This window comes from Culex quinquefasciatus, chromosome 2 (genome assembly GCF_015732765.1).
Source record: "Culex quinquefasciatus strain JHB chromosome 2, VPISU_Cqui_1.0_pri_paternal, whole genome shotgun sequence".
In the NCBI taxonomy this organism is placed as follows: Eukaryota; Metazoa; Arthropoda; class Insecta; order Diptera; family Culicidae; genus Culex; species Culex quinquefasciatus.
Genome location: NC_051862.1, coordinates 149792308 through 149813255, shown reverse-complemented (window position 1 = coordinate 149813255; position 20948 = coordinate 149792308). Strand labels below are relative to the sequence as shown.

General features: G+C 35.5%; 1 protein-coding gene across 7 annotated transcripts in view; it reads left to right on the top strand.

The window, feature by feature from the left end:
- The window catches only part of LOC6032942, a 151814-nt gene that overhangs the window by 109435 nt on the left and 21431 nt on the right, over positions 1 to 20948 (top strand). For 6 of the 7 annotated variants that reach the window (XM_038257542.1, XM_038257541.1, XM_038257539.1 and 3 more), the window contains one exon: positions 14562 to 15998. In XM_038257542.1, coding sequence (XP_038113470.1) covers positions 14562 to 15998 — 1437 coding nt within the window. The remainder of the gene's footprint in view (positions 1 to 14561; positions 15999 to 20948) is intronic. The other variant, XM_038257543.1, reaches the window with a different exon arrangement.

Below are 20948 nucleotides of genomic sequence, written 5' to 3'. Positions count from 1 at the left end.
ACTTTTTGAACAAAAAACTTCATTCCACGACTATTTTGTCCAGAGCAGCAAAACACTGCTACCAAATGGCCTGTTTCCTAATTGTGGGATGTTATTGTGCCTCCCACAATTGTGGAACACCTGAATTTAACTGAAACTTTCACAAAAAAAGTTGATAGCTTTTTTGTGAAAGTTTCAGTTAAATTCAGGTGTTCCACAATTGTGGGAGGCACAATAACATCCCACAATTAGGAAACAGGCCATTTGGTAGCAGTGTTTTGCTGCTCTGGACAAAATAGTCGTGGAATGAAGTTTTTTGTTCAAAAAGTACTACTTTTACTAGTGAAATAGCAAGATGTATAAAACATCAGTAAGCTAGAGTTTCATTGGTTTCAGTGTGAGAAGTCATTATTTGGTAAGAAATATGTACTCCTGGAGAGATCCAAAGTTTGTTTACATTCGTAAGAAAAAAGTGTTCCGAATTTGTGGATTTCAAGGGTCAAAGTAATTCTTCAAAAACTTCATATAAAAGTTAAAATTTGCAGATGTTCAATACAGCATTCGAAAGATCGCAAGAAAAGCGTTCAAATGAAGGTAAAAGCGAATAATTAAGTTCAATTATCGATTTACTATGATTTTTTGAACAATGGCCGATCTGGAAACCGTTCCGAATATGTGGGATGGCTGTATTTGTAGATTGTGAAATGCTCTCAATGATGCCGTTTTTATGGAAATAGTTCTTTTTAGAACAAAATAAAAAACCTCAAATCAAAATTTCAAGACTTTTTGTTGTTGTTGTTTCTGGCAATAATTTTACAAGGGAATACTTTATGACCAAAGGAACCATTTTTAATTATTAGTTAGCCCATACAACTCTTCATATTTTTTTCAGCTATCCTTTAAAAGTGGTTTGTATATATTCGGAAATCTGTATCTTGGGAATGATTTTTCTAATCGATCTGGTGTCTTCGGTAAATTTTAGTTATTATCATTAAACATCCAAAATCCGTATATTTTGAACGCATCTTTTGAGCCATAGAGATGTATGGACAAACATATGCGGCCTAGTGTTTGCCGAGACTTTTTCAATAATAATAGATTTTCAAGCAAATTTTTAACTTCATATTTGGAAGTAGCAAACAAAAAGTAACTTACAGTAATTCTGATAATGTGCGGCATTTTCAAGATAAAGCCACTTAAAGTTTAATTGAAAATATAAATATTAGTTTTTCGACTTAAAAAAAAATTCCCTATGTGGGGCGGATTTCTGAAAAAATGTTATTGAAAAATGCAAAAAATCGTATAAAATCGTCTAAAAGACATTGAAGATATGTCTTTTCGTTCCTGAAATACAGCCATTTAAAAACAAAATAAAGTTGAACTTATGCTCCGATTTTCAATGTCAATTATTTAATCGTACTTTAAAAAAAAATCCCTTTGAAAAGAACATGTTGAAGGTTTTGCAATTAAAAGTATCCTTCTAAGAGGCTGAACTTCCAACATTACGCACCTTTTTAAAATCTGCTCAGTATCACGAAAATATGTTTTCAGATTTCAAATTAACGATTAACATTTCCAAAGGGTAAAAAAAAATCACAACAAAAAATTAAAATAAAAAAGTAAAGTTGAAATTGTTGGCCATAGAATCAACATCTCGATTTTGAAAATAAAATTGTAACGTGATTTGCTCACCATCACAGTTGTTTTTTTTTTCAATCAGTAGTTTCCGAAATATCCTATTAGTATTGAACAATTTTTTTTTGGTAAAAAAAATGCTGTTATTCAGCAATTCGCCACGAAATCAGCATGATTCGAAAAAAAAGTTCTCCGATCGGGCTCAAAATTTTTCTGGGGGATCCTTGGCCGAAATAATTAGACCCGTATTTTTTTGTTTGGCCATTAGGGTGACCTACGCCGTGTTAGGAAGTTCAAAAAATGGCAATTTTCGTCGATTTTCGCAAAAACCACTTTTTTCAAAAAATCCTATCTCCGCGCCATTTCATCCGATTTTAGCTGTCCTAGACGCAAAAGAAAGGTGATTAGTTTGGCAATTTGAGAAAAATAGTAAGAAGTTTTAAAAATCTAGCTTAACATTTGAAAAGGTCATATGAAAACTTAAAATGCTGTTTTGAAGGTCTCGGGACCAAAGAGCCTATGTCTGAAAATATTTTTATCGGATTCCTCGGAAAATTTCACATTACATATCAAAAATGGTGAAGTTATGTCATCGATACTGTGAGATACGATTTTTTGAAAATAAAAACTAGATTTTTCGACGCGCCACGCGCAAAAATGGGAAAATGACAAAAACGGGAAAAATCGACTTTTTTCACTGAAACTGCGATAACTTTAAAATTTCAGCAATGACCTATACATGTTAGGGTACCAAAATTTTCGTAATTAAAAGACGTAATTTTCCCATTTTTGCGCGTGGCGCGTCGAAAAATCCAGTTTTTATTTTCAAAAAATCGTATCTCAGAGTATCAAAAACATAACTTCACCATTTTTGATATGTTATGTGAAATTTTCCGAGGAATTCGATAATAATATTTTCAGACATAGGCTCTTTGGTCCCGAGACCTTCAAAACAGCATTTTAAGTTTTCATACGACCTTTTCAAATGTTAAGCTAGATTTTCGAAACTTCTTACTATTTTTCCCAAATAGTCAAACTAATCACCTTTCTTTTGCGTCTAGGACAGCTAAAATCGGATGAAATGGCGTGGAGATAGGATTTTTTGAAAAAAGTGGTTTTTGCGAAAATCGACGAAAATTGCCATTTTTCGAACCACCCTAACACGGCGTAGGTCACCCCAATGGCCAAACAAAAAAATACGGGTCTAATTATTTCGGCCAAGGATTCCCCAGAAAAATTTTGAGCCCGATCGGAAAACTTTTTTTTCGAATCATGCTGTTTTCGTGGGGAATTGCTGTATTTACATTGCAGTTTCATTGAAATTTCAAATAATTAAAAACTGGTTGAATCATTGTTAACCTGTGGAAGACGCAATAACTATCCAATTATTACCAATTCTTGGAACTAAGACCTTCATTCGATTTGGAAAAGCTATCCCGAAGACACCATATTTTTAGGATTTTTTGCTTAAAACTTATTAGCTTCCGAAAATGACCATAACAAAGTCAAGCTGAAAAAAAAACAATGAATTATACATTATTTTTTGGAACTTATGAAACGTGTGTACAAAGTTTTATTTAGCTTAAAAAAGGCTTTTTTGTGAATGAAAAGTCAAGTCGTTATGTGGAATGACCCAAACAAATAATTTAAAAAATAGTAGTGATAAAGTCCCTCCCTCGCTCAAGATTCTTTACTTTTCAGTTTTCCTAATTTTATTTTCCACCCCCTCTTTTTCTCACATCGATGGACTGAATAACTTTCCACCTTCACTTTATTACTACCATCAATACCTTAGGTCTTTTTTGTGTGTGTAAATCCATGTACTCTCTTAACCCCAACCAAACAAAACTCGCCCACACCTGGAGCTAATTAAACCACAGTCGGTTTACCAAACACAAAAACAGTTCGCTCTAATCTCTCAGTAACGAAACGCTCACAACCCACAAAAACAACTCATTTTTGCGCAAAAACCTGTGTAAATATCGCGATGTACAGCGCGCAAGGGTGACTAACTCTGTTACTAACCACCTACGAGTAAGATATCCAACCAATCTGGCCTAAAATAGATAAGAACTAGCTGATAAAAAAAAACCCCTGCCAAAGTCTTCAATCCAAACGAAATTTAACCTCTCCCCCTGAAATCGCTGGAATTTCGAGATGCAACTCGAAGCCCTAAATGTGCTTTTCGATGGTAGATTCAGAAGAGAGCGCATTCCATCATCATCAACCAAACTAAAGGAAAATCGGGGGGGTTGCATTGCATGCCGCTGCCGATACCGGTACAGGAACTTTGACGTCATCATCCGAAGAACAAGAAGTGTGCCGAAAGTCTGCCGCAGTCGCGTAGTTTCATTTCATGACGCAATCGTACGATTTTAGTTGGTTGTTGCTGCCTGGCTTTTTCCTTTCTTTTCTCTCTCTCTTTTTTTTGAATCTTTAGTTGGTCCTTTTTCTCCCTCCCCTGCTTGGTCCTGTCCGCGTCAATCCTTCCGACTATTTGGTGCTGCTGCGCGCGAATTTCCTGAACAGCAATTTTCCCTTTCTGGAGCAGCATCCTGCGGGGGGAATAGAAGGGGAAATCCGAGGAACGGGCTGCGCGCAATTAAATAAGTTTTTGCTTGCGTTAATGGCAAGGACGTAATCTGATTACGTCAGCGGAAAAGAGTGCCCTTCGGAATGTACCGGGTTTTGGAGTCAAGGGTGTTAGTTTACTGTGAAAGTCGGGGTAACTTTTAAATTCGGGCCAATCGTTCAAAAGTTGAGATAGCTTAGACCAAGCTTAGACAGCTTAGAAAAGTTTAATTGAATTGAGTTTAAATTCTTAAAAGAGAACGCAACTTTTCAAGCCTATTTGAGCTTTTCTCGAAAACAAAAAATGTCATCGATTATCTTATTATTATTTCAATTGCCTTAAGTTTAGGAGGCATTTTGCGTCATTGGTTTGTCCATACAAATTTTTAAACAAATTTTCAAACTGCCTAATTGCAAAATGGTATCTAAAAAATTAAAATATCCGTATCTTAGACCGGAATTTATGATTCTGAAAACAAGTAGTCTCTAAATAAAATACCCTTTTCACACTTTTCAACACAATCATCTTTTATAATAAATTCCCTTCTTATAATATCAACTTAAAAAAATAAATTTTCATTCAATTTGATACTTTTATCCTTTAGAATTTAAACTTCGCCTGGTTATTTTGACATGCGGAAAGTAACCTTTTTTTATCTTGTAACATTTTGCTACTTATCTTAATGATTTTTGTACATATTGAAATGAACCTTTTCAAAAGATGATCTTTTTCAAACATCAGATTATCAGAAATTTAATTATGCTAGATAAAAAGGATATGTTGTAATTCGAAAAAGAGTGTTTTATTGTTAAAGCTAGAGCTTCCAATTTTCCGGGGTTACAAAATTCCCGGGAAACGGTAAATTTTCAACAAATTTCCCGGGAAATCTATCGAAAATTTTTCTGATCCTGGTTTTGGTTAATATTTTGCAACAGAATGGTATAAAATAGCAACTATAATGGTCAAATTAAGTGTTAGGTTCAATGAATGCGTTGGCTGCTTGTAAAAACATACAACTTCAAGAAAATGGTTTTATCCCTTATCCCCGAATCCCACTTTCCCGAATCCCATATCCCCGAAAATCATTTCCCCGAAAATTCCACATCCCCGAATATCATTTCCCCGAAAGTGCGACTTCCCCGAAAATCATTTTCCCGAAAATTCCACATCCCCGAAAATCATTTTCCCGAAAATTCCATATCCCCGAATGTCATTTACCTGAATGGCCATTTTACCGAACTGTCGTTTTCCCGAATTTACATAGACCCGAATGGTTACTTCACCGAAAAATCAATTTTCCCGAATACCTTTATATAAACGAAATTGTTATTTTGGGATTTTTTTTTATAAAAGTATGACGTTTTTTTTTATTAAATTCTCCTACGTGTTTTTTAAGATTAAAACCGTAGAAGGCCATCCATAAACCACGCGGACGCTTCAAGAGTGCGGGATATTGAGATCATCCACGTTCCATAAAAAAAAGATTTTTCTTTTGTAGCAGCGATTTTCAGCAAAGGACAATTTTCCAAAACGGTATCTACGTGGTAAGGATTGAACAGCACGATAGCTTTATGCGAGGACTCGATGCGCAGGATTCAGTTTGTTCCAGATGTTGTTTAACTGAACTGATTTGTCTTTATCAATTTTAGCTGGATGAAGGCTATGAACAATTTTTTTTTTACGTCCAATTCGAGTTTTGCGACCAACCCTTTCAATCAAATCTAAATAGTTGATTATTGAATTACAAAATGCATTTTTTGAATATTTCATCACTGACATTTTAGATTTACTAAATCACTTTAATGTAGTTTAGGGACTCGACAGCCAAACAAAAAGACGACTATTTTTTTTTTATTATTCGACTATCCGAAATGAACTTTTGACAAGGCCTTCGGATAATCGAGTCTGGACTGTATTTTGATTTTCAACTAAATGCATTTTTTTTTGCGAAATGACCAATGTATCAAATCGACGTTGTTGTGTTATCTTGTCGTTTGTCGCTCTTTGCCGTTCTGAGAAAAACGCGTTTTAATGTTTGGCCTTGAATAAACGAAAAAAAGAGCCAAACACGTTTTGTTTGGTTGACCATTCTGTGTATTGTCCCGAAGTTTGGTTGATTTTGGTTGCCAAGGTCCCGAGTAACAACTACAAATTTTTCGGTAGTCGGGCCTGAACGTTTGTCAAACACGTTCTGACCTGAAATCCCTCTGGCCAGTTGTCGCACTTACATCAATTTAAATATTCAAAATTCAAGTGAAGCTCGGAATTTTTTGAACGTTCAAGTGTGGACATGATACTTCCTTGATCGCTACTTCCCCGAACCCGGTCAGGCGGGTATGGCCGTTGCCCAGGACCGCGCGCGGTTCTGGGCAACGGCCATACCCGCCGGACCGGGTTCGGGAAAGTGGCGTTCGGGGAAATGGCCGTTCGGGGATATGGTCATTCGGGAAAATGATTTTCAGGGATGTGGAAAATAAGGGGAAGTAGCCATTCGGGAAAATGGTTTTTAGGGGAAGTCGCCATTCGGGGATGTGGCCGTTCGGGGAAATGGATTGTTCGGGGAAATGATTTTCGGGTAAATGACATTTCGGGGAAGTGTCTTTTCGGAGATGTGGAATTCGGGGAAATGTCTCTTCGGGAATGTGGGTTTCGGGGAAATGTCATAGATTCCAAGAAAATATATAAATTTTCTAAATATATAAGCTGTCTCAATTCGTTCACAATATCAAAAAATAATGATTAGTATTTTGTTTTGATAAGAAGCAGCTAGGGGAAATTCTCGTATGTTTGGCAGGTTAGACGCTCGCTCCTAACTCCATCCATTTTGCTGATTTTCACTATTTAAACAACTAATTTTCCATAACTTTTGATAGAAACTTGCTTGCTCACTTCTCATGGAGCTATTTATCACTTGATTTTAATTGAAAACGCTTTTAATTAGCTTTAATTGAATGTCAAAGTTCTGACCTGCCAACATTAGAGGCACTCTGGAATTAGATGCTGTTCCCCTAGGTATATTTTTTTTAATCACACTGTTTGGATAGTGAGTAAAATGAATCCATGCTACAAAACGATAAAATTGCTTTTGAATACATTTCTGTGACCAGTTTGAGAGAATATGATAAAGAATAAAATTGATAATTTAGCTGAAATGAAAAATACGTTTTTCATGGCAAATATTTTACCCAGAACAAATCTTACTCATTAAATCTCATGAATAAATAGATAAGCATTGAACCTGATATTCACTTGAAATACAAATTTTATGTAATCACAACTCAAAGTTTTCAAATGTTTGAATCGAGTATTTGAAACATGTTTGCATTTTTTGGGCACTTTTATAGAATACGAAATAGTTTTTTTTAATGATTTTTTTTTTAAGTTTCGGCCTTATAAAAGATTGCAGTTAAAAGAATTTTTATAGAAAAAAAAGTTGTTTAGTAGTTTCAGATTTTTTATCTAAATAAAATCTCGCGCCCTTGGTAGCTCTAGTGCTCTACAAATTTTCAACTTATGACTGTAATTTCTCGAACACTTTTAAACAAATTAACCTAATTCTTCTAGCAGAAATCCTCTTAGAGACATTTAATGATACCAATTCAATTTTCTCCCAATTTGGGCATGGTAAACAAAACGTAAAAAAAAATCAATTTTGATCTTGGCGGGAAGAGTTACTTAATTTTCAAATGATAGAACAGGAATTTTTGATGAAATAAAATTGAATTTAATAAAGTTAAATTTAGTTCTTTCATTATTTTTTGTAAGTTAAAAAATGTACGAAAAAGTTAAGAAAATGTATATTTTCTCTTGAATTTCGGGAATACCCGGGAAATTTTGAAATTTCCCGGGAAACGGGAAATTATTTTTTTCGGGAAATCCCGGAAATTCCCGGGACAGGAAATTGGACGCTCTATGTTAAACCAAATTGTTTTCTTTTTTTATTATATATAACCTGGCTAGACGCAATTCAATAGATGAATGTTCCAGCGTTATCTTTATTGAGCAAGCTGTGAGAGAGAAAAACGACCATAAAATTAAAACTTTTAAAATTCATGATTGTTTTTCTAAAGTTATTCTAAATATTTTTCTTACTTCAAATATGTTTAGCTAACATAAAAAAATTGAAGTGATAACCAAACAAATTGTAATCTTTTTTTTTAATTTTTAAATAATATCTTGGTACAAGAACTAAATATTCTGATTTTTTTCTGGTTTCAAAGGTTAGAATACACGAACTACTATGAAGTTTAAATTAATTATATTTTTATCACCAAATACATTTTTTTTCAATTTTTTGCTCGAATAATTACATTTAACTTTGGTTCAATTTCATATTCCATTTTTCTTATACTCAATAGTTCTAAAAATGTTAAGTCAAAAAAAACATATGATAAATTCATTGAACCACTTGTGATTTTCCGGCAAAATTTTGAAACTATGCTTGCCTTAATTTATTTATTGTTTGCCGTTTTTAAATTTAGAGTGATTTTTAATCAAATTTTAAATTAAAAAAAATTACTGTCGAATGAATGATCTTAATTTTTTGTGTTATTCAATTTATTTAAAAATTAAATTGTGTTATAATGCGACAATAATATTTTTGGCAAAAGATTCAAATAAGTACGAAAAGATTCTATTCCGCACAATTCCCAGAAAAAAATTATTATGGTTAGACATTTTTGATTATTACGAATATCGATTCGAGTTATTTCGCTAAATCGCTTAAAGTTTACCACTTTTTGTTGTTCTGATGATTAGTAAAACCAGTATGTAAAAAAAGTATTTACACCCCTTTGGCACTACGCACATTTTGTGATGAAACATGTAACAAATTAAAGTTTGACAGAAACCTAGTACTACGTTTTGTTCAGAAACTCATGCCGAACATTTTGCTACAAAAAGCTCAGGAAAAGATGTTTTCTATAAAAAGTTATATAACAAATACTATTATCTAAACTTAATTTTGCATACTTGCAATTTGTGGTGTAAATACTGTTTTAACATACTGTACTTACCCCCTTGACTTATGATGCTGCAATTTGGCCTCGATTTGATGACGATTAAAATTTAATTTGGAATTTGAATTTGCAGCAATGCACCCTGATGTTGAAACCTGTTGGACTTTTTTTATCATGGTGTTGGTTTTTATTTTTTCAAATTGTAACTACTTTCCCGAGTTGTTTTTAAAATATAAAAACAACTTTTTCATGAATTCCGTTTTAAGACAAACATTTTCCTATACAGTAGTTGTTCGGTAAGTGGGCGTTGTTTAACTGGGCTGCTTTTTAACTGGGCGCTCGATAACTGGGCCGTAGCCCAGTTAAAAAGCAGACAAACGTCAAAAAACCAAAACAAACCAAAATGACCGAGGGGTTAATGGATGCAAAAATCATATTCAATAAATAAAAAAACGTTTTTCAAACATTTGTTTAATTTCAAGTTACAATTAAAGAAATATTAAAAGAAAGCATTGTAAATAAATTAGAGTAACTTTTATTTTTATATTTCATCTGGAAAATATTATGCATCGGAGGTCCCCTCGTTATTTTCCGTTCAGCCCAGCTAACGAGCAACATTCGGTGACTGGGCTACGTTCTCAGCCCAGTTACCGAACAACTACTGTATTTAGATATCATTTTGGTATGAGCAGCTATCAAATTTGTATACAAACTTGTATGCACGATCCAATGGAGCAAAATGGCTTCTTTTTCTATAGTAGTAGAAGTCGTTAAAATTATTAAGAAAGGGGTACCCGACAACAAAGCATATTAAAATTAATGTTTTCCAAATTTTCATCGAAACACGTTTGTTCCAGGCTTCAGATTGAATGATCCCGTCTCGACTTTTAATGTGAATCTGCGCTGGTTTCTGATAGCGCAATATAATATGGAAACCAAGTGGAAATTTTATTTGCCTGACGTGCTAATTCGCTCATCTCCTTCGAATAATTTGATTCACAAATATATATCAGGGTAACCGGTCGTATTTTCAACTTAATTTTCAAGTCCGATTCCTATTCTGCCCCGAAATCTCACTCCGTTACCTTAGAGAACTTCTTAGCATCGCGCAGCGTCGTCCCAATTCGGCGACGGCAGCTGGATCCATAAATTGTGCCATAAACATGAATTTCAAATTTCTCGCTCGACGCGCGACGCCGCTGCTGGTCACGAAATACCGCCTCGTGACAACCGTACGCGATATGGTGCGGCGGTCGGTGCTTTATTGCCAGCTGTTGGCTGCTGCGGGTCGTACCAGAACAAAAGTTTTATCGTGAACCTTTCCACACAGGCGAAAGTGGGTTTCGTTTTTGGAGGAGAGCATGTGATAACATTCTCCGGTGCGCGCTGATATGATAATTTGCCAACATCCGATGCTTTCGAGTATGAATTTATTAAAGAAAGTTGCTCGGTTGACTTTGAATTCGAGGTGAAATGGACAATTGAAGGGAAAGATTTTATTTTTTTTAAGTAACATTTTAATCCCTTTTATGCAATTAAACTTTAAATTTTCCACTGTCAAATCCATGTGATGAAACTCATTACGGGCTCGTCATCACGGGAAACCCCGCAAAAAATCAAAGTGATTTTCTCGGAACCAAAAGCCATCAAAATGTTAATGGAAAAATAACAAAAGTCGACCCGGTTCAGGTCCCTTGCGGTGGACTGTCCGTCCAAAAGGCCACTCAGAAGCTGACTAATCACCACATTTAATATACTAGAGCAATTCTCTACCAAAACCGGAAATGGATTTTATTTGTATTTTTTGATTTGGCTCAAACTTTGTGGGGGCCTTCCCTATACCCAAATATGCTATTTTGTGTCATTGGTTCACCCATACAAGTCTCCATACAATTTTGGCAGCTGTCCATACAAAAATGGTATGTAAATATTCAAACAGCTGTAACTTCCGGTGGCTATATCTAGAAAACGGAGCCCTTTATCAAAAAATATGTAAAGTACTTTTCGATTGTAAATTCAATTTTGCATTAAAAATAATGTCAAACTTGTTTTTGCATGAAACTTCAATTTTTTCCAAAAATCACTATTTTTTCAAAAATTCATAACTCGGCGACAGATTTTTTGACCATGTTTCTCTATGGCTCAAAAGTTGCGGATTTTTATCCCCTAAAACGGAATCGACGTAACACCTTATAATGTGGCCCTCTTAAACCTTGCGGTTTCGTCAACGGATCCACAGGCGTGTATCGTTCTTTTTTTTTGCGACAAGACTCCGCCTCCCGGGTCTCCTAAGTGTGAAGGTATATGTCCCCTAAAACATATCAAAAAATCTCGAAAATCAAAAAATACGTATTTTGGGAAATTGAGTTTTAGTGAAAAAAAAGTTGATAAAAAAAATCCTCAATTTTTTTCCGTGTACCTATTTTTTTCTCAATAGTCCTCAACAATACCTACAACTTTGCCCAAGACACCAAATTGATCAGAAAATTCACTTCACATTTACATACCATTTTTGTATGGACAGCTGCCAAAATTGTATGGAGACTTGTATGGGTGAACCAATAACACAAAATAGCATATTTGGTCATAGGGAAGGCCCCCACAAAGTTTGAGTCAAATCAAAAAATACAAAAAATAAAAATGGTCGAAATCGGCCGATTTCGTAGAGAGTTGCTCACTAACGAAATTGTGGCTACGTTTGTATGTCGCAAAGTTGGTCTCGTATAATCGTAAAAGACTAAGAACTTCGCATATAGACAGAGGAATTATTGCCATTTGAGTTCATGATTCAATTATTATAAAAAGGTTTATTCTATAGTTTGTACTTTTGATCAAGACCACACGGAAAAAAATTGTGTAAATTTGGAAGGTGTACAATTCGAAGGTTTAATATTACTTCTTTTATGATGTAATATTACCTCAATTAAAATTAAAAAAGTGGCATTACAACGAAAAAATTGTAGATTTACACATTTTTAGAGGTAAAATTACAGTTTTTCTCTGACATAAAAGATGTACTCATTCCCAGATGTAATATTACCATTATTTTTTTACTGAGCAATTCCAGCTCAAATCAGGATTTTTTCTGGTACTTTTGTACCCGACCCTCTCCGAATTCAATGAAACTTTGTAGACATGTTATCCTAGGCTTATATAAGCCATTTTTGTGTATATGGAGCCAATAGTACTCGAAAATAATATTTGAGAAAGGCGTAAGGTATTCAAATATTTATGTAATTTGTAATTTAAAAATTACTCTCGAAGCCGTTGCGTCGTATCAAAAAGTGGTCGAAGACAAACTTGTAGGAAATTAGACGGGCTTTCTGAAAAAAATACACTGAAACAAAAATACACGTCACATCTATAAGACTTTTTGATTTTCAAGTCTAAAACTTAAATTTAAAGGTGATGTCACGATTTTTTTTCGGTCAAAATTAGGGGATTCAGGGAATAGCCTAAAATATAACTAAAGCACTGACGAAAAATGCAGGATGGTATGTCTCTTCTAAAAAAATACAAAAATCATTTACTAAAATTGATTTTTTGAAAAGTGGTCTAAACGTCAAAATTTTTGTAAACCTGTAGTGGGAATCGATTCTCCAGACAATTTTACATAAAAGTCTCCATATTGACCATTGTTCATGTCCAATCCTTGGGAAGATACAGCGGTAAAAATGAAAATGTTGAAAAAACGGGTTTTTTGTGGTTTTTGTCAATTTCCATATGACAGACTTGGTTTTTCAGTCTCGTAAATATTTTTACCGGAAAGCTCGTCCAATTTCCCATAAGTTTGCCTTTGACAGCTTTTTGATTTATATCGTTTTTATATTTATGTAATCAAATTTCCTATCCTGGTTTCTACCACACTGAACAAAATATTCTATTTTCAGTTATAAGCAATGTAATTTAGCTTATATCTGTAAGCCCTTAGGGACCATCCATAAACCACGTGGACACTTTAGGGGGGGGGGAGGTATAGCGATTGTCCACGATCCATACAAAAAAGATTTTTTTTGTATGGACGATTGTCCACGAAGGGGGGGGGGGGGGTAACAGATTCCCAAAAAAGTGTCCACGTGGTTTATGGATGGTCCCTTACATCCAATTGAAATGTATTTTTTTAGAAGAGACATACCATCCTGCATTTTTCGTCAACGCTTTGGTTATATTTTAGGCCATTTCCTCAAAAATTTTGACCAAAAAAAATCGTGACATCACCTCTACATTTAAGTTTTAGACTTGAAAATCAAAAAATCTCATAGATGTGACGTGTATTTTTGTTTCAGTGTATTTTTTTTTTCAGAAAGCCCGTCCAACTTCCTACAAGTTTGTCTTCAACCACTTTTTGATACGACGCAACGGCTTCGAGATACAGTAATTTTTAAATTACAAATTACATAAATATTTAAATACCTTACGCCCTTCTCAAATGTTATTTTCGAGTACTATTGGCTCCATATACACAAAAATGGCTTATATAGGCCTAGGATAACATGTCTACAAAGTTTCATTGAAATCGGGTTTAAAAGTACCAGAAAAAATCCTGATTTGAGCTGGAATTGCTTTACTGTGACTCTACCTCAAATCATATCTAGATATTTGAAATTAAATGTATTTCGCTGTGATTTTTTTTCAGTCAGTTGATAATCCCGCAATACTGGAGATTTAAAATTATTTTATACTCTCCCATGACTATACTATCTTGGTAAATGCTGTACTAGAATTGAATGGTTCTATGCGCAGAGTTGTTGAAGCAATATAAAATAAAATAAATATGGCGATCCCTTCGGTTTATCAAAGTCAAAGGGAACTTTCGAACCGCCATTCACTGTTGCCTTTCGGAAAAGCTATACTATCCATATAAATCGATACTTAATATCGACTAGTCCGAACTATTTTATGAATCGTCGCATTGATTCCTCCGGTAGCAGTGTTTGTCCCTGTGGGTTCATGTTTACTTTTGTGTTATAATTTTTAAGGGTTAAATTCTGTTATCTATCATATTTGCCCAACTGCAAACTCGCTATCGTCAATAGTCAAGGGGAAGTCCCCTTTAATAACTTTACTCGCAGACAACCGAGTTGATTAACGATGAAATTCATTCCACAGAGTACCAAGTACCGCTACTGTCAGTAAGCCGCGTGAAGCGGTGTAGAATGCTCATAAAGAACAGATTAAATTTCTTCACGAGCGTCATAACTCCGTCTGGGTTTTCTTGTTTTAATTCCCAGCGATAGCGTTTTAGCACGATTGCCCCGCCACACCCGTTCCTCGGATTAACTCCCGCCAAATTATTCCGCTTATTTGCCGTGCTTTCCGCCCCCGCCTTTTTGGGTTTTGATTTTAGGTTTACAGTTTCACTTTTTTGCTACTTTTTTTTTCTTATAATTTTTCTTTCCCGCCTCCTCCCCCAAAAGGTTGCGTACGTCCTTGCAACAGACAGGTGTCAAGGGGCCAGAGCCCCAGAAGAACGGCAGCAACTCCTCCTCTGTAGTGAATGGTAATCGTTTTGTTAATGTTAATAAGAAATTCATCACCGCCAGTGTGGTCCCGGCCGTCCTCGGGAACAGCAACAGTAGCAGCAGCGGCAGCACCAGTGGCAACAACAGTGCCAACGGAACGCCCAACAAGGTCATGACCACGCAGCGGCTGCTGGCGAAGCTGCGAATTCCGCAGAGCCCGCAGTCGGACTCGGGCGACGAGATATTTGTGACGCCGGACGTTACGGTCATGTCGGACAGCAGCGAGGACCGGACTGATTCCGGGATGGACGAGTACGGGACGCCGTCGTCGGACGTGCCCATGTCGCGGATGATGAAGATGAAGAGTATGAACAACCTGTCCGTTAAGAAGAGCAACATGTTCTTCCCGGACGACCAAACCGACAGCGGAGTGGACGAAAGGATGGCTGCTGCGGCGGGGACGCCCTGTGGTGGCCAGATGAACCTTAGCCGGATGAAATCGTTGGGGAATCTGTCCGCGTACGAACGGGAATTTGGAGCTACCCCGATCGACCTGCTCAAACTGAAGAAGGACTTTGAAGTGCGAAGGTTTAGCTTCGCCAAGATGAAATCGTTGACGGACCTGAACGATGACAGTGAAGACGTGCTGGTACAGCGGAGAAAGCAGGTCTCGAAAGAAAACGTCCAAGTGTCCACCCCCATTGAAGAGCGCAAGAGTGCCTTCCAGCGAAACGGTATCGACATGGCGAACCGCTTCCAGCCGTTCCACATGCGAAACTCGTTCCACAGCGGCATCTACCGCAAAAAGGCCGGCATCGGGTACACGCGCTACATCGGCATCGAGGACGAGTCTCCCTCGCCGCTCACCAAGATGAACTCCATTCCATCGCTCAGTGCTACCGATCGCGTCGATCACAACCCATTCCTCACGCCCAACATTGGCCGGAAGCGGTTCTCCACCTCCAGCAACAGCCCAGACGAAAACGACCAATCCCCCGTCGAGCTGCGACTCTCCCGCAAACTCGCCGAAGACACCGTCGACTCGGCAAACCTGCTCCTCCGAACACCCTTCGAGCGAAACTTCCGCAAAAGTTCCCCCGGCGAAGACTTCCGCCACTCGGCGGCACCGTTCCGCCAGTCGGACAGCAACTTTTACAACATCATTCGGAACTACCCGATCGGCAAATCGTCCTCCGCCAACCTGGAGTGGCTCAAGCACCGATCCTCGTACAATAACTTTCCGCTCAGCGTGAAGCCCCAATCACCGACGGCGGCAACGGCGGATCCGTCACCCGATTCGATCCTACCACCACCGCCCACGAACATGGCCCCCAGGAAAGAGGCCAGCTTGTCGCCGTCTTCGAATCACTACGGCTCGCGCATCTATCCTAGGTAATTCCTTCAGACAGAACGAAAAAAAAAATCAAAACCAAACAAACGTACAAACCACCCACCAAAGAAAACTCAAACGGGTCATTCCGCCACAAATCTACCCAAATGTTGACTGGTCCACCCTTCGAACGATCGTGAAATGTTGCCCTGTATTTTTTTAGGTTTGGTCCTTGATTACGAAACTACGTTTTCAATATTTTTTTAAACGTTTTGAGGGTGAGAAGTTTCTCTGACCTATCAGTAGATCAGTAGAAATCCGTGCAAAAAAAATCATATGCCAGATAAGCCGAAAAATAAAAATATCATATTCTTTCGCCCTTTTGAAATGTTATGGTTGAATAAATTTTTTAACATTGAAAATTGTGTGGGGTAACTAAAAAGAATCAATTAATTTTTTTTCCGATTTTCAAAGTCCAAAAATAAAAATAAAATTAAACGAATTAAAAAACAAAAATAAACTCAGTTTTACCTATTTTTTAAAATTATTATCTTTTAAATGTCTCAAACTTGAAAACGGTGGATTTTATCGAAAAAATGTACTTTTCGGTGCAAAATCTATTTGCCTTTCTATCTTAAAAAATTATGTAAAATTTGCTCTAAAAATCAGGAGGCAACATTATGTTTTTTTTTTCTAAAACCTTCAATGTTTTCATAGAGACACAAATAATAATTGAAAACAGCTTGAAACGGATTTTTCTTAATTGATAATCATATTTGGGCAATTCTCCGCCAACTCACACAGCAGTTGCCCCGACCCCTCTTCGATTTGCGTGAAACTTTGTCCTTAGGGGTAACTTTTGTCCCTGATCACGAATCCGAGGTCCGTTTTTTGATATCTCGTGACGGAGGGGCAGAACGACCCCTTCCATTTTTGAACATGCGAAAAAAGAGGTGTTTTTCAATAATTTGCAGCCTGAAACGGTAATGAGATAGAAATTTGATGTCAAAGGGACTTTTATGTAAAATTAAACGCCCGATTTGATGGCGTACTCAGAATTCCGAAAAAACGTATTTTTCATCGAAAAAAACATTAAAAAAGTTTTCAAAATCCTCCCATTTTCCGTTACTCGACTGTAAATTTTTTTGGAACATGTCATTTTAAGGGAAATTTAATGTACTTTTCGAATCTACATTGACCCAGAAGGGTCATTTTTTCATTTAGAACAAAATTTTTCATTTTAAAATTTCGTGTTTTTTCTTACTTTGCAGGGTTATTTTTAAGAGTGAAACATTGTTCTACAAAGTTGTAGAGCAGACAATGACAAAAATGTTGATACATACACATAAGGGGTTTGCTTATAAACATCACGAGTTATCGCGATTTTACCAAAAAAAGTTTTGAAAAAGTTGGTCGTCATCGATCATGGCCGTTCATGGTCACCCGCGACAGACACGGACGACGAAACAAAGAGAAACGCAAAAAGAAACTTTTTCAAAAAATTTTTTCGTAAAATCGCAATATCTCGTGATGTTTATTAGCAAACCCCTTATGTCAATATATCAAAATTTTTGTAATTGTCCGCTCTACAACTTTGTAGAACATTGTTACACTCTAAAAAATAACCCTGCAAAGTTAGAAAAAACACGAAATTTTAAAATGAAAAATTTTGTTCTAAATGAAAAAATGACCCTTCTAGGTCAATGTAGATTCGAAAAGGACATTAAATTTCCCTTAAAATGACATGTTCCAAAAATTTTTACAGTCGAGTAACGGAAAATGGGAGGATTTTTAAAACTTTTTTAGTGTTTTTTCGATGAAAAATACGTTTTTTCGGAATTCGGAGTACGCCATCAAATCGGGCGTTTAATTTTACATAATAGTCCTTTTGACACCAAATTTCTATCTCATCACCGTTTCAGGCTGCAAATTTTGAAAAACACCTCTTTTTCGCATGTTCAAAATGGAAGGGTCGTACCGCCCTCCGTCACGAGATATCAAAAAACGGACCTCGGATTCGTGATCAGGGACAAAAGTTACCCCTTAGGACAACGTTTCACGCAAATCGAAGAGGGGTCGGGGCAACTTTTTCCGATTTCGTGTGAGTTGGTAGAGAATTACCCATTTAGCATGTTTAGACTTGTTCAACAGTATTTAGATTTTTCGTAAAATGCCGATGTTTTGTCCTGCAAAAAGCTCTTTATTTTTTTAATTTTTTTTTCGCTTATGCTTAAATATTTTTTAAACTATTGATAGCAAAACAAATGTGAAAAGTTAAAGCCATGACCTGTATCGAAATTATGAGTAATTTTTTTCCCTCGATTTAAGTCAGAGTCGAGGGACATAAAGAATAACTTTTCAATGTTTCTAACTTGAAAACGTTTGATTATCGAAAAAAAAAGAACTTTTCATTTCTTCCTTCCATAAATGTATAATTTTGGTTTTTTCGGAGTATATTTAATTATTTTAAAAAAAAAACTCTTTTTCTTCAAGTCAAGACTATCTTTGTTAAAAAAATAATCATAAATAAGATTAGCTCAAAAATTATTTATTTTCGTCCCCAAATATAAATACAAATATATTTAAAAAAATATATTTGGAATCTCACTTTTGAACGAAATCTTTATAAAATCGGACAATTTTCATAAATTTTTTATTGTTTTTAACTGGCTGAAACTATAATCAAAGAAGGCATAGAAGGGACTCCATACAATTTTGGCAGCTATCCATACAAAAATGGCATATAAATATTCGAAAATCAGTATCTCGGGAAGACGATTGATTTGATGTCTTCAGCGAAATTGTAGGTTATGATGAGGACAGTTTAGAGAAAAAAGTTTCAATATAAAGAAAGGGTATTTATTGATATGTTTTAGGAGTCCAAAATGGTCACACTTTGTCGAGAATAAAAGATGTTTTAGAGAGTATAATTATTTTATTCTGAATTGTGCACCTCTGGAACATGTCAGGCAAGTGAAAAAAATCTATTCCGGTTTTCGTGGAGAATTTCTCGTTTTTTAATAGGTTAGTTAATAAATTGATTTTTTTTAAGAGTGTAACAATTTTTCTTTATCTTGAGCTATAATTCTGCTAGGCACACCAAGTCTCTTTCCTGAGGTACAGATATTCTAATATTTACATACAGAACCCCACAATAAGTTTAAAAAAATTGAAAAATATAGAATTAAAAATTTCGCGTTATCAGGGGGAAAACAGGGATTTTTGGCAATGTCATTTGAAACTTTTCTTCAGGATTTAAGATAATTTTTAAGTGGCAGTTTTCCATGTATTGCTATTTGGCGAAGAATTGTTATCAAGGACCAAATTAACTTTTAGGACAACATTTCTCAACCATCGTTAAGAAATCAGTACAACATGTTGGCGATTCTGCATGGAATGACCTGAATTCATTCTGTTTTTCCTTCATTTACTCTCTCCGTTTTTCCTTTGTCCCCCATTTTCCCCGAAATCCTCCCCCATGAACAAAATATTCCTCAACTCATCCCTCAAACCAGAAGCTTGAAGCTAGTCTTCTCCTCCAACTCTATCTCTCCGTAATTGCATTTTGGGTTCGTTTTCGTTTGAAGTGTCTGCGCTGCGCTGGTATAACAGAGTGAAGAATTGCTGCTGCACCCTTATACAAACCACGAGAAAAACGTGCTTTAAACTCTAGAGAAGAGGCGCCGAAATTAAATTCGAAAAGCTTCATTCTGTGTGCTTTCGCCGCCCTCCTCAAGGGGAGCTTTTCGCGCCCACGCACACACACACATACCTTGGCACGTGTGCCCACGATTGGGGTTGAATTATTCATGTTTTGAGAGATATTAAATCTTTCAACATTCTGGATGCGTTAGTGCGAGGGTGTGTGCTTGGCGTGGGCGTTTTTGTGTGATTTTTTTTTTAAGAAATGCAGGGTTGTTACGAACGGCGCGGATCGCGCGGATGGCGCGTTTCGCGCGGATAGCGCGGATCTGGCGCGGATTTGTTGGCTAATTTTGCTCAGGCGCGGATTTCGCGCGGATGGCAATTTTGAAAATGTTTGTTTGTATTTTCTTAGTACGAAACGTCGAAAAATGAAGATAAAGATTATGTAGAAATAATTTTTTATATGTTTCTTGTCATTTCATAACATCTCCGGCTCTAAATATTTAATTTCGTTTTGAGTAATGATTTTTAACCTTATTTATTTTTAATTTTATACTGGATTTATTCAATTTAAATTTTGTAAATCAAATATTACAAACTTTTCCCGAAGATATAGACATTAGAATGTGTAACAAAAACTTTTATTGGGGCTTGTTCTGGTGGGCGCCAAATATGAGCTTGATTGGACGTAACAGAAGCTGGCCTCCACTTTCGAATTTTGGAATAGAATTTAATCGGTAGAAATATTTGTTTTTTTAAGAATTTAATTCTTGGTGAAAATAAAAAGATCAGAACATTCCAAATTCAGAGCTCCAGAAATTCAAAAATTCGAAAAAAAAAATAGTTTTAATAGTTTTTATAATAACAAAAAAATCAAAATACATATATATTTTTTTTTTAATTTCTAAAATCGTCATTTAAAAAATCTGAAATTTCGAAATTCAAAATTTTAGCAATCTGAAATTCAAAATACCAAAAATTTGGGTAGTCGAAAATTTGAAGATTTAAAAAAAATCAAAACTAAAAAGTCAAAATTTAAATTCATGAAGAAAAAAAAATCTCAAGTCTAAAATGATTTTAGTATCCTTAAGCTTATAAATTCTTAAATTCTAAAATTCTTAAATTCTTAAATTCTTAAATTCTTAAATTCTTAAATTCTTAAATTCTTAAATTCTTAAATTCTTAAATTCTTAAATTCTTAAATTCTTAAATTCTTAAATTCTTAAATTCTTAAATTCTTAAATTCTTAAATTCTTAAATTCTTAAATTAATAAATTCTTAAATTCTTAAATTCTTAAATTCTTAAATTCTTAAATTCTTAAATTCTTAAATTCTTAAATTAATAAATTCTTAAATTCTTAAATTCA